The sequence below is a fragment of the Eretmochelys imbricata genome, chromosome 4 (assembly GCF_965152235.1).
Source record: "Eretmochelys imbricata isolate rEreImb1 chromosome 4, rEreImb1.hap1, whole genome shotgun sequence".
In the NCBI taxonomy this organism is placed as follows: domain Eukaryota; kingdom Metazoa; phylum Chordata; order Testudines; family Cheloniidae; genus Eretmochelys; species Eretmochelys imbricata.
Window position 1 is genome coordinate 16,849,083 of NC_135575.1, and position 14,075 is coordinate 16,863,157.

The window sequence follows — 14,075 nt, forward strand, 5'->3', positions numbered from 1 at the left end:
AACCCTATTCAAACCCGGCTCTGAACAGAGAATTATTAATTTCCTCATCAGCTTTTTTCTGGTGCTCCTCACTACAGTATCTGATTATTCACAAACACAAATGAATTCATTATCACAACACCTCCTGTGAGATGAGGGGCTGGTATTACTCCCATTTTACAGATGGGGAACAGAGGCACAGGGATATTAAGGTTAAAAGTTTCCACTAATTTTGAGTGCCCAATGTGAGACCCCTACGACCTGATTTTTCAGATTACTTAGCATTATGTAACATTTTATATGTTTGAAGCACAACTCAGATTGACTTCAGTTGCAGCTGTGAATGCTCAGCAATTTTGCAAATCAAGACCCCTGGGCTCAAGTCAGGTACCCAGAAAATGAGGAACACACTATTAGAGTACTTGAGCTGCTCAAAGGAAAGGTTGCCAGAATTCTTTTTAACATGGGCAAAACAATGCATTTTTCTCTAACCTCATTCTTGGAAATAAATTAAACCGTTCTGGCTAAAATGTTTTGTTTTTTTTTTTCTTAAAGTCATCTTGAAACAGACACCTGATATAAAAAAATTTCAGCCCAAATGGTTAAAGTTCGGCAAAGTTATAAGCATCTAATAATAGGATATTATAATGGGAAGTGTCTGGCACTCTTAATAAGTGGTGCTTACAATGGGTATGTCTACACTACTATTAGACATTCACGGCTGGGCTGTGCCAGCTGGCTTGGGCTCATGGGGTTTAGGCTTGCAGGGCTTGGGCCTGTGGGGCTGTTTAATTGCAGTGTAGACATTTGGGCTTGGGCTGGAGCCCGAGCTCTGGGACCCCATGAGGGGGGGAAGGTACCAGAGCTTGGGCTCCAGCTTGAGCCTGGACATCTACACTGCAATTAAACAGCCCCTTAGCCAGAGTCAGCTGGCACTGTCCCACAGTGGGTTTTAAATTGCAGTGTAGACATACCCAGAAAGGCCAACTGCATCCTTGCTGTGACTCCACTGATTTCATTGGAGTCACACAATTGATACATTTTGCTCATATGCTGTATATACAGAGAAAGGGACACATTAGAAAGTGAAGTTTGTTGGTAACTGAAACTTTTTTAGTGAACGTCTACAAGTGATATAAGGCAAAACTTTGATCAAAGCTTTTTTATAATTTCCTAGCTGCTTTGCCTGTTCTCAGAAAACTCGGAGATAGGTAACAGTTTATGCAAACATTCAATGGACAGAGCAAATAGACAATACATAGGCTAAAGTACACAAACATGCCTTAGGTGCAAAATTATGGCCATCATTTAGTGACGTTTTCTCAGCTGTGTGAAAGAGAAACTAGCAATGATGTAGAGTGATCAAACCATTTCTTTTCTGAGCCCCGGTCTACACTAGGACTTTAGGTCGAATTTAGCAGCGTTAAATCGATGTAAACCTGCACCCGTCCACACGATGAATCCCTTTATTTCGACTTAAAGGGCTCTTAAAATCGATTTCAGTATTCCACCACTGACAAGTGGATTAGCGCTTAAATCGGCCTTGCCGGGTGGAATTTGGGGTACTGTGGACACAATTCGACGGTATTGGCCTCCGGGAGCTATCCCAGAGTGCTCCATTGTGACCGCTCTGGACAGCACTCTCAACTCAGATGCACTGGCCAGGTAGACAGGAAAAGAACTGCGAACTTTTGAATCTCATTTCCTGTTTGGCCAGCATGGCAAGCTGCAGGTGACCATGCAGAGCTCATCAGCAGAGGTGACCATGATGGAGTCCCAGAATCGCAAAAGAGCTCCAGCTCTCTGAACGGGAGGTACAGGATCTGATCGCTGTATGGGGAGAGGAATCCGTGCTACCAGAACTCCGTTCCAGTTTTCAAAATGCCAAAACCTTTGTCAAAATGTCCCAGGGCATGAAGGACAGAGGCCATAACAGGGACCCGAAGCAATGCCGCGTGAAATTTAAGGAGCTGAGGCAAGCCTACCAGAAAACCAGAGGGGCGAACGGCCGCTCCGGGTCAGAGCCCCAAACATGCTGCTTCTATGATGAGCTGCATGCCATTTTAGGGGGTTCAGCCACCACTACCCCAGCCATGTTGTTTGATTCCTTCAATGGAGATGGAGGCAACACGGAAGCAGGTTTTGGGGACGAAGAAGAAGATGATGATGATGATGAGGTTGTAGATAGCTCACAGCAAGCAAGCGGAGAAATCGGTTTTCCCAACAGCCAGGAACTGTTTCTCACCCTGGACCTGGAGCCAGTACCCCCTGAACCCACCCAAGGCTGCCTCCTGGACCTGGCAGGCAGAGAAGGGACCTCCGGTGAGTGTACCTTTTAAAATACTATACATGGTTTAAAAGCAAGCATGTGAAAGAATTAATTTGCCCTGGCATTCACGGCTCTCCTGGATGTACTCTCAAAGCCTTTGCAAAAGGTTTCTGGGGAGGGCAGCCTTATTGCGTCCTTCATGGTAGGACACTTTACCACTCCAAGCCAGTAACACGTACTCGGGAATCATTGTACAACAAAGCATTGCAGTGTATGTTTGCTGGCGTTCAAACAACATCCGTTCTTTATCTCTCTCTGTTATCCTCAGGAGAGTGACATATCATTCATGGTCTCCTGGTTGAAATAGGATGCTTTTCTTCAGGGGACATTCAGAGGAGCCTGTTCCTGCTGAGCTGTTTGCCTGCGGCTGAACAGAAATGTTCCCCGCTGTTAGCCACGGGGAGGGTTGAGGGGGTAGCCACGCGGTGCGGGGAGGCAAAATGCGACCTTGTAACGAAAGCACATGTGCTATGTATGTAATGTTAACAGCAAGGTTTACCCTGACAGAGCGTAGCCACTGTTTTATAAAATGTGTCTTTTTAAATACCGCTGTCCCTTTTTTTTTCTCCACCAGCTGCATGTGTTTCAATGATCACAGGATCTTCTCCTTCCCAGAGGCTAGTGAAGATTAGAAAGAAAAAAAAACGCACTCGTGATGAAATGTTCTCTGAGCTCATGCTGTCCTCCCAAACTGACAGAGCACAGACGAATGCGTGGAGGCAAATAATGTCAGGGTGCAGGAAAGCACAAAATGACCGGGAGGAGAGTTGGCGGGCTGACGAGAGTAAGTGGCGGGCTGAAGAGAGTAAGTGGCGGGCTGAAGAGAGGGCTGAAGTTCAAATGTGGCGGCAGCATGATGAGCGGAGGCAGGATTCAATGCTGAAGCTGCTGGAGGACCAAACCAGTATGCTCCAGTGTATGGTTGAGCTGCAGCAAAGGCAGCTGGAGCACAGACTGCCACTACAGCCCCTGTGTAACCAACCGCCCTCCTCCCCAAAGTTCCATAACCTCTACACCCAGACGCCCAAGAACGTGGTGGGGGGGGCCACCAGCCAACCAGCCACTCCACCACAGAGGATTGCCCCAAAAAAAGAAGGCTGGCATTCAATAAATTTTAAAGTTGTAAACTTTTAAAGTGCTGTGTGGCATTTTCCTTCCCTCCTCCACCACCCCTCCTGGGCTACCTTGGTAGTCATCCCCCTATTTGTGTGATGAATGAATAAAGAATGCATGAATGTGAAGCAACAATGACTTTATTGCCTCTGCAAGCAATGATTAAAGGGAGGAGGGGAGGGTGGTTAGCTTGCAGGGAAGTAGAGTGAACCAAGGGGCAGGGGGTTTCATCAAGGAGAAACAAAGAGAACTTTCACACTGTAGCCTGGCCAGTCATGAAACTGGTTTTCAAAGCTTCTCTGATGCGTACTGCACCCTCCTGTGCTCTTCTAACTGCCCTGGTGTCTGGCTGCGCGTAACCAGCAGCCAGGTGATTTGCCTCAACCTTCCACCCCGCCATAAACGTCTCGCCCTTACTCTCGCAGATATTGTGGAGCACACAGCAAGCAGTAATAACAGTGGGAATATTGGTTTCGCTGAGATCTAAGCGAGTCAGCAAACTGCGCCAGCACGCCTTTAAATGTCCAAATGCACATTCTACCACCATTCTGCACTTGCTCAGCCTGTAATTGAACAGCTCCTGACTACTGTTCAGGCTGCCTGTGTACGGCTTCATGAGCCATGGCATTAAGGGGTAGGCTGGGTCGCCAAGGATACATATAGGCATTTCAACGTCCCCAACAGTTATTTTCTTGTCTGGGAATAAAGTCCCTTCCTGCAGCTTTTGAAACAGACCAGAGTTCCTGAAGATGCGAGCGTCATGTACCTTTCCCGGTCATCCCACGTTGATGTTGGTGAAACGTCCCTTGTGATCCACCAGTGCTTGCAGCACTATTGAAAAGTACCCCTTGCGGTTTATGTACTTGCCGGCTTGGTGCTCCGGTGCCAAGATAGGGATATGGGTTCCGTCTATGGCCCCACCACAGTTAGGGAATCCCATTGCAGCAAAGCCATCCGCTATGACCTGCACATTTCCCAGGGTCACTACGCTTGATATCAGCAGATCTTTGATTGCGTGGGCTACTTGCATCACAGCAGCCCCCACAGTAGATTTGCCCACTCCAAATTGATTCCCAACTGACCGGTAGCTGTCAGGCGTTGCAAGCTTCCACAGAGCTATCGCCACTTGCTTCTCAACTGTGAGGGCTGCTCTCATCTTGGTATTCATGCACTTCAGGGCAGGGGAAAGCAAGTCACAAAGTTCCATAAAGTGCCCTTACGCATGCGAAAGTTTCGCAGCCACTGGGAATCGTCCCAGACCTGCAACACTATGCGGTCCCACCAGTCTGTGCTTGTTTCCTGAGCCCAGAATGGGCGTTCCACAGCATGAACCTGCCCCATTAGCACCATGATGCATGCACTGGCAGGGCCCATGCTTTCAGAGAAATCTGTGTCCATGTCCTGATCACTCACGTGACCGCGCTGATGTCGCCTCCTCGCCCGGTATCGCTTTGCCAGGTTCTGGTGCTGCATATACTGCTGGATAATGCATGTGGTGTTTAATGTGCTCCTAATTGCCAAAGTGAGCTGAGCGGCCTCCATGCTTGCCTTGGTATGGCGTCCGCACAGAAAAAAGGCGCGGAACGATTGTCTGGCGTTGCTCTGACGGAGGGAGAGAACCTGCCTGCTCACCATAAGACAGTTCAATAGGACTGACTGCAGGACTAAAGAGAATGACCTGGTCAAGTCACTCCAAGTTTAGTCCCTGCGCCCATGTCTGCCCAGGCACTCCTGGCCGACGTGGCCAGGGGCACCTCGGACATGATGATGATGGCTACCAGTCATATTGCACCGTCTGCTGCCAGAAGGCAATGGGTTGCTGCTACTGCGTAGCAATGCAGTACCGCGTCTGCCAGCACCCAGGAGACATAGGGTGACGGTTACCTGAGCGGGCTCCATGCTTGCCGTGGTATGGCGTCTGCACAGGTAACTCAGGAAAAAAGGCGCAAAACGATTGTCTGCCCTTGCTTTCACGGAGGGAGGGAGGGAAAGGGGGCCTGACGATATGTACCCAGAACCACCCGTGACAATGTTTTAGCCCCATCAGGCATTGGGATCTCAACCCAGAATTCCAATGGGCAGCGGAGACTGCGGGAACTGTGGGATAGCTACCCACAGTGCAACACTCCGGAAGTCGACGCTTGCCTTGGTACTGTGGAAGCACTCCGCCGAGTTAATGCACTTAATGCACTTAGAGCATTTTCTGTGGGGGGACACACACTCGAATATATAAAACCGATTTAAAAAAAACCGACTTCTATAAATTCGACCTTATTCCGTAGTGTAGACATGCCCTGAGAAAGCAATAAAAACCTTTTGCACTGGAGTTACTAAAGTTCTCTCAATGGTGCATTAGTATTCTCAAGTTAAATGTCAGCATTTGTTTTACACTGGAGCCAGCGAAGATAAAGCTAAACATACTGTAAATATACAAGGTCCAGTTCTGTCTTCACCTGGCCACACTCTCTAGGCAGGTTATTCTCACACAAGGGAAGGGAAAGGCTGTGCACATGGCCCTTTCCACAGCACTGCTGCCTGCTACCCACTCCCATAAATCCGTGGACACTCGTGTAGCTCCTGCAGGAGCTGTGCTATTTGGGACTCCCCCGAGCCACAGCTGTCTCCATAGGAAATGTGAATTTCCAAAACACAAAGAGTAAAGAAGAAAAAATTACTATAGATTTTATCTGCAGTATCTTATATTTCCCCATGGGATTGGTGGGGACAGTCTGCAACTTTTGGCCCTGTACCCCTCCCTACATGTGGAGCCTGTAGGGGCATGGAGGGGGCATGCCATGAGCACATGCAGAGGGCTGATGGGGCCTTAATTAGGTGCAATTCCTACTGAGATCAGTGGATCTGTGTGAGGACAGAATTGGTCCCACAGTACATATTTACTGATAAAAAATAAGGTGTGTGCATAGTGACTGACGCACCCACACTCTGTTGTGTGTTAATGATCATGGGCTTGATCCAATTGCTACCAAAGGTAATGGAGACTCCCATTTACTTTGGTGGGAGCTGGGTCATGTCCTATATGGAGAATAATATAAAAACTATAGAGAAAATAATGAAGAATTATTTTCTGAATAAGACTTCAGTTAAATCTATAATTTAGGTGTATTTAAAAAGAAGGGAGGAAGATTACATAATCTAATATTAATACAAAAGCTGTCATAAACTAAAAGGGAAAAAAATCAGAGAAGGCAGTATGGGAAGGAACTTTTAAAACATTCTCCTGCAGAATCTGTAACCCAAACATTGCAGGATTGTACTAGTACATGAGAACCAGAAAAGGAAATTGGCTGGAAACTGGAAATCTGACTAGTCTTTTCTCACTGTCTATGCTGAGTGAGTTTCAGAAAATGCACATCATAAATGGTGAAAAGTAAAATGTATTTCAGTGTAGTCTTTGTTTCAATATTTTAAAGTGTTATTAGCGACACAGGTAAGGAAATTTGTTTTGAAAAGCTAATTTTCATTCTCCAGCTGCTAAGATAGTTTTAGCTAAATAAAAAGAAAAGAAGTAAGTCCATAATATGAGAAGTTATAGGAAATGAATTAATCCTGGTAGGTAAGAATCCTTTTGAAAAACCCCAACTGGACATCTGTTTTTGAACTTCGGAACTGCTCTGCGTCATGCTGACTTCACAGTCTAGAGCAGATACTCACGTGAGGAATGAAGCCTTGAGAGGCTTGGGAAGATGGTACATTAGAGTGGGGATGAGTAAGTGGCAATGATATGTGGCGTGGCTTTCCAGAAGTAGAACCTGATGTATATCCTGGGCCCTGCAGTTCCTGCCGAAGAACAGTAGTCAGGTGTAAGCAGACAAAATGGTGTACAGACTAAAGACTTTTGGACAGGGACCATCTTTGTTATGTGTTTTTTACAGTGTGTAGCACAATGGGGCCTTGATCCAAGATTCTCAAAAGTGAATAATGACTTTGAGTGCCTCAACTGAGACCCCTTTAGGGTTGTCTCAGGTTGGGAACACAAAAATGGAGGCACCCAAAATCTATAGTCACTTCTGAAAATCTTGGCTGGTCCATGACTGGGGTTCCTATGCAGAATAAAAAACAATAGGATCATACTGACTGCAAGGAATCCTGAATGGCAGCAGGCAGTTTGATGCTATAAAATATGGTCCCCAGTGTAGTCCTATAATCTACTTTACAAGGTACACACAAGTTAACCCTTTTAAACCATTAGTCACACACACTTCCAGCAGTTTGCTTTGTGCTCAGAATACCATGTATTGCTGTGGTGGTTACAACTGTTTTCTATCTGGGAACCACTCAGGGATAATGATTCTTGGGAGCTGCCACAGGGTGGCTCACCCCTTAAAGGTTGGGGTGAGCAAGGCCTGATTATAGAAAGAGTCACACATGAAAGAGAACAGGGTGATTGTCCTATAAAGAGCACCAGGAGGCTGCAGTGGTGGGAGCATAGCATAGTGAAGAGAAACTGCAGAGTGTGCAAAGACCTCATGTGGGGAAGGCCCTGAGACCAAGGGAGCTGTGACAGACAGCAGCCCAGGGACCAGGCAGTTTCTGTGGAGAAACATGGATGGAGTCTGGGCCTAAAGGCAAGAGCTGGAAGGCTTAGCCCCAGCTAGGAAGAGCTGGGAGGATGGGCTGTGAGAACAAGCTAGGACAGAATAAGAGCTCTGGCTATGAGAGAAGACACCAGAGCTTAGTATGGACTCTGATGTGATGATGGGCTTTATTTTGGGACCCAGCAATGGTTCAGAACTATTTCTGTTATTGAAGTGGCTCTAGGCAGGGGTGATAATACAGAAAGGAATTGTTTCTGCTATTAAATCAGCCCCAGGCAGGGGTGATGTTATCCTAGAAAAGAATTATCCTATTATTAAGCCAGCCACAGGCAAAGGGTGGTGACATCCATGTGAAAGTTGTGTGCGGTTCTTACAGGTCCTACAAATGGGGCTAAAGGGATCAGTGTGCCTGTAAAGTGACCCATGACCAAGACGGGCTGCTTAGTAGATGGCCATCCTGCTATAGGAGCCACTACAAAACAAAAGTGTCCCAAATTTTAATGTCAAATTAAATAACTTATTACTGTTCTTGGTGCATTATTCATTTTCATATATAATTCAATAAAACTCTCAAATTCTAGTTCACCTGAAACTGCCAGAAAATTTCAGGAGTATCACCGAAGTCTTAGTACTTGTCACAGAAGCATGGTGCCAACGCATTCTCATTATAACTTTAATTCATTTTAAATCATACCCTGATACCCTTACTCACATGGAATAGTATTTTATAAGTAAGTGATATCAGAGGCACCACTTGTGAAGGGGTGATACTGAACCTGAGTTAAGGGTAACAGATGAGAACCCTTGGGCATATGCTGAAGTAAAAGGAGGGTAGTATTAAAACTAGAACCAAGAGTAAATGCCTACACTTTTCAGTCCACATATTAGCTATAAAGAACTTACTTTTACATCCAAAGTGTGTTGTAGTTTGAAGCGCATAGCTTCTTGCTCCTGACACTGGATTATGCACTGACATTCTGCAAATTGCATAGATGCCTGCAAGAGAGAATGAGATTTAATTAACCTTTTCTTTCTTTTCTATTAAATGTTTTTAATCCTTTCTCTCTAATAAGAACAAGGGGCCCTACAAAGAGACATTTTATTTGTATAGTGCCAGCAGTGTGGTAAGTGCTTTCTAGAAATATAAGACCAGATGCCAGCCCTGCAGAACTTCCAAAGGGCAGCTGAATTGCCATATGACCCTAGTAGCAATGATACCCACATAACAACCTTCAGGAAAGGAGATATTCCTATTGGAAAGAATCCTGAACACCTATGGGATTTGTTAATCCAAGCGTATTAACTGGGCAAAGCCCTCTTCAAGGCTTTAAAATGGATGAGGGGGTGAAGTTGGTGACTCGTCTGGAATCTAAACTCTGTTAAATAATACAACTTGTTATATAGTGGAAAAATGTGATATATGCAGATATGATAATACGTATTCTTGTTCTTTATTTCTGTAGCAGGAAACTAAGCAACAGGAGCTGGGGAAGTTTCTGAGCCCAAGCTCTACAGTGAGGCAGAGAGAGACAGGGACATTTTAAGGAGGGTGTTTTCATAATTCTAATAAAGTTCCTTGTTCCGTGTTAGAAGAAACTGAGTTTCTGTCATTCTTTACCATTGTCACATGACAAAAAGGCAGTTGACTCTCTATGCTCACTGAAGCATGGTCAATACAGTGTTCATACACATAATTATCTGTCTCTTGTTTGCACAGTAGTTTCCATTTCAACATTCAACTCAGAAATAATTTATGAGCAGCAGGTTGATCAATTACATTTAATGATGTCTACACAGCGGAGGCTCTCCAGGGCAGGTAAGATAGGCACTATCTGTCCTGTCTGACCATCTGTTATGATCTTTACCCACGGCTTTAAATGGGCTCTGACTGTATTTTTACAGTTAGTTTTCACCCACTCACTTTCAGACAGCACCAGCCTTCATTTTGCCTATGCCTTTGTTAGTTGGCTATATTATTCCTGTATGTCCTGTTACACACAACAAAGCTGTGCTAACAACATGATTAAGGTTGCAGAGTCAAGCACTCAACCTTAGGAAAAGGCCAGAATTAAGGATGCCTGTGGTGCCGGCTCCGCATCTGATCTGTCTTCCCCCCTCTCGCAGGCTGAGTGTCCCTCCCTCGGCTTCTCATCCCAGTCACCCCAACAGCTACCTTGTCTCAGTCTCCTTGCCCAACCAGTCTCTGTCCACCCCACAGGCTCCTAGCTCTAATCTACTCCTTCTCCGTACCCCACCAGGACTAGCTCTCTTCCCCTCTGTATATGAGTCAAGCACATTCCTCTTGTATGCTGCCTGTATGCCTGGGGGGAGGCGGACGTTGTGGCACACGAGGGAGAGTCCCCCTTCTCTGAGTTCCTGTGCCCAGTGTCCCCTGGTGGCCCATGCAGTCCCAAGATGGAGTTTGCTCTGTGGGGATGGCACATAGGAGCTGTGAGGGGTTAAGCATGGCCAGTGCAGATGGAATTTAGCTGCCAAACTCTAACAAGTCTAGACTGAAGATATGCAAATGGAGATTTTTTTCAAAAGTTTATAGCTTGGTGAAGTTTGGGTGTTTTTCACAGGGATAGGAAAAGGCACATCTGGGGCCCCAAGGCAACCCCCTTGCTCTACAGAATGGAGGCACTTGAGCTCCTCCGTGAAATGGTTGTAAAAAAAGAAAAGCACATTATTTTTCCACAATATCTTTTTCAGAAAGGGATGAACGGTTCTAGCTGAAACTCTCCTGAAAACTTCAGCCTGAGGCAAAACCCAGCATGGAAACTTTCAGCCTGAATGGTTAAAGTATGGCAAAGTTGTAAGCAACAGAAAACCATGTTATCATGGGAAGTGTCAGGCAATTTTAAGTTTGGTGTCACTACCAGCTCCACCTCTAACAACAGTTAGTTTTACATGGCTGTTTGGGTCCTCACCTGGAGTGCTGTCTAGACCCGGGGGGCAGGATCTGCCATCATAAGCTCAACCAGACAACAATTGCAACAGCACAAGGTGCTCACAATCCTCCCTGCACTGGGAGGCCTGCAGCCTCCATAAATGGGCAATACTGGCCAGGGTGACCACCAGGCAGATACAGATTCAGTGTCTCTCTGGCAGGGCTCCTACAGAGTCCCGACCACAGAACACCCAGTGGCAGGTAGCAGTGCAAGCAACACCTGCCCTTCCCTAGGGGTGAATTCTTCCCTTCTGGCTCAAGGAGGTGCAACTTGTATCTCCCAAGCACTGGGGCTAAATTAAGGCTTCTGTTAAAGAAACCAGAAATGTATTAATGTGAGGTCCAGGTCAAGGTTTTAACAGATATCCTCTCTTAAGGTCCCTTCTCTTCACAGGAAATAGTACAGAAAAGTTTGGGGAATGAAAAATGTGACTGAACTAAGAGCTACCTTATCAAGAGCTGCCTCCATGTTAGCAATTTTTTCTTTCAGACGTCGATCTTGTGACCTTAGGATCTCCAGCTCTCCAGTCATCTTGTTGTTTTCTGTTGCAATACAACTCAGTTCTTGGCTTAGTTTATTTCTCTCTTCTTTCAGATAATGCTTCTCCTGCATTTGTAGCGATAAAGACCAAAGTGAATATGAGATAACAGTTTAGGATTGCTAACATCATACACAGCTGTTGTCTATGAGCTTTATGACTTGAAGTAGTTTATATTCTTTTAAATTTTTCAGTGAACCTTTCCAGAAGCTCAGCTATCATACTAAGCAGAAACAGGAATTTTCACAATTGGAAGTGTAGAGTTATAGAGTTAGGCTGTCACCTCACAGAGCCTTGAACCATTTCAAATCTGAAATTTGAAGCTTTGAGAGTATATGAGCATACTCATGCTCCACACTTTTATAAGCTCTTCCATTGCCCAATATCAAAGAAACAACTGTCATACTCCATGCAAGTGACTAGATCCAAAGCTAGCAGAGGAGGATGAATTGCTGTGAACACATATAGGTGACAATCCAGTCAACTCTACTGGTAACTAAACCATTTATCTGTCTTGGAATCCACTAGACAGACCTTCATTGTTAAGAAACTGACAAGCAGTATCCACCAAAACTTGAACTGCTGAGAATCTGAATTAAGATTTCTGCTAAACTCTCCTCCAAAGCAAGCACCCACTGTGGCATGATCGTATGAACAATAATGTTTACAGAAAATATGAAAATAAGTTATTTTTGACAATTTTTGTCAATCAGGATATGTTAGCTAATAAATATAATCGTTTCCTGCTATTGAGCAGAATGAACCAAAATCACCTCTGGATGGATTTTTCAGTTAGGAAATAGTATCTCAAATCCAGCAGCAAACAAAACTGAGAGGTAAAACTGTGGGTAAGCACTGAGGGCCAGATTCAGAAGGATGTGCAAGAAAGGGGAGTTGGTTGGTAAGAGGGCGTGAGTCTAAATGAGTTTGTAAGTAATTAAGGGCCTGATTCTCATTTACACTAAAGTCACTTTCATCTGATCTGGCAGTAAATTATATTTACATCCAGTTTAGGGCTCCTTTACATCACTAGAGCAGTGTAAAGTGACTTAGGGCTTGGCTACACTTACATTTTGTAGCGCTCTAACTTGCTGGCTCAGGGGTGTGAAAAATCACCTCCCTGAGCGCAGCAAGTCAGAGCGCTTTAAAGCGTTAGTGTAAACAGGCTCCCAGCGCTGGGAGCTAATCCCCTCGTGGAGGTGGATGACCAGGAGCACTGGGAGAACTCTCTCCCAGCACTCGCGGGCGACCACACTCGCACTTCAAAGCGCTGCCGCAGAAGCGCTCCCGCAACAGCGCTTTGAAGTTACCAGTGTAGCCATGCCCTAAGTGTATATGAAAATTAGGCCCTAAGTCTGAGGGAATTTAAGTCAGGAGAGAGACTAATTGATGTAACATTCAACTGGAGGAAGCCAGATGAAGGTGTAAGTTATGCTAGCTAATACTTCCTTTGGTCTCTCTTGGACGAACCCTCAATCTCTACTTGGAACTATTTATCTAAATATAGTTAAATACTTTTACTTGGAGCTCTTGTAACCTTAGTTGCATTTGTCATTGCCTCCTCCAAGAATTTAATCTTGCTCTGCAATGCATCTATCTGTCCTCTCTTGGCTGTGATTTGCTTCTGCATTCCCATTGCAACTTTCATAGCTGTAAAAGACAAGGTTCCCAACTGATTAGTCCTTTATGAACAAAATGGATCAGGCATGATGCTTTCTGTGTTCTTATTTGGAAATCAATTGTCAATAATACACTAAAAACAGACTGAGGGTTGGGATCCTGCAGTCCTTATGTGAGCAAACTTCCCATTAGAGCCAATGGGAGTTTTGCCTAGATGGTGACTGTGATATCAGTATAAACAGAAGAACCTAACCTGGAAAATTTAATATAAACCACCTCATACTCTGAGGAAATTCAATTCCAAATTTCCTGGCTTAATCTGATTCCTAGTAAACCATAAAGCAACAAGGTGTCTGCATATGTCACTGTTTTTTTATTCCTTTTTTAAAATATTTGAATTACCACTAATAACAACTATTGAAGGAATAAATATATTTACAAATTCCACTTGTTAAAAAGACAAACAAATATGACATAAAAAAATCAACTTCCAAAGTTACCATGGCCGTCGGAACCTTCCATAGTCTTTAAAGTGGCTCTGGTTTGTTCCAGTTCAGCTTGGACAGATTTCAATTGCATTCTGAGTTTGCTTGTGATACCTTCCATCTCTTCACTTTTGTCTCGATAATTCCTCTTTAATTTTTCATATTCCTCTGTCCAGTGTAAGCACATTGAATTGAATGAAAGTGTAAAGTGATTCATAAAATCATCCACCTGTTACTAAAAGGTTATACAGATGTACTGTTTAATCCCTTAAAAGGAATATTATATTTATGTAACTAACATAGAAAAAAACAAATTAAATTTGCTAACAAATTAAAACACGTCATATTCCATTGCATTGCTACAATGTCATCAAAAGGCAGTGTTTCCCTGGAACAAAATGAGATGCATTTCCTAACTGTTCTCTAAAGCTACCATTCTACAACGTGACAGTAAAGCTATACTTCTTAATCGTGCGCTGCTCAGGGATCAGACTGCCCATTGCT

General features: G+C 44.6%; 1 protein-coding gene across 1 annotated transcript in view; it reads right to left on the reverse strand.

The window, feature by feature from the left end:
* CCDC158 (coiled-coil domain containing 158) overlaps nucleotides 1-14,075 on the reverse strand; it is a 58,709-nt gene that overhangs the window by 17,100 nt on the left and 27,534 nt on the right. The window contains exons 13-17 of the mRNA XM_077814351.1: nucleotides 13,587-13,739; nucleotides 13,004-13,116; nucleotides 11,376-11,534; nucleotides 8,881-8,973; nucleotides 7,094-7,219 (exon numbers count right to left, since the gene is read on the reverse strand). Coding sequence (XP_077670477.1) covers nucleotides 7,094-7,219; nucleotides 8,881-8,973; nucleotides 11,376-11,534; nucleotides 13,004-13,116; nucleotides 13,587-13,739 — 644 coding nt within the window. The remainder of the gene's footprint in view (nucleotides 1-7,093; nucleotides 7,220-8,880; nucleotides 8,974-11,375; nucleotides 11,535-13,003; nucleotides 13,117-13,586; nucleotides 13,740-14,075) is intronic.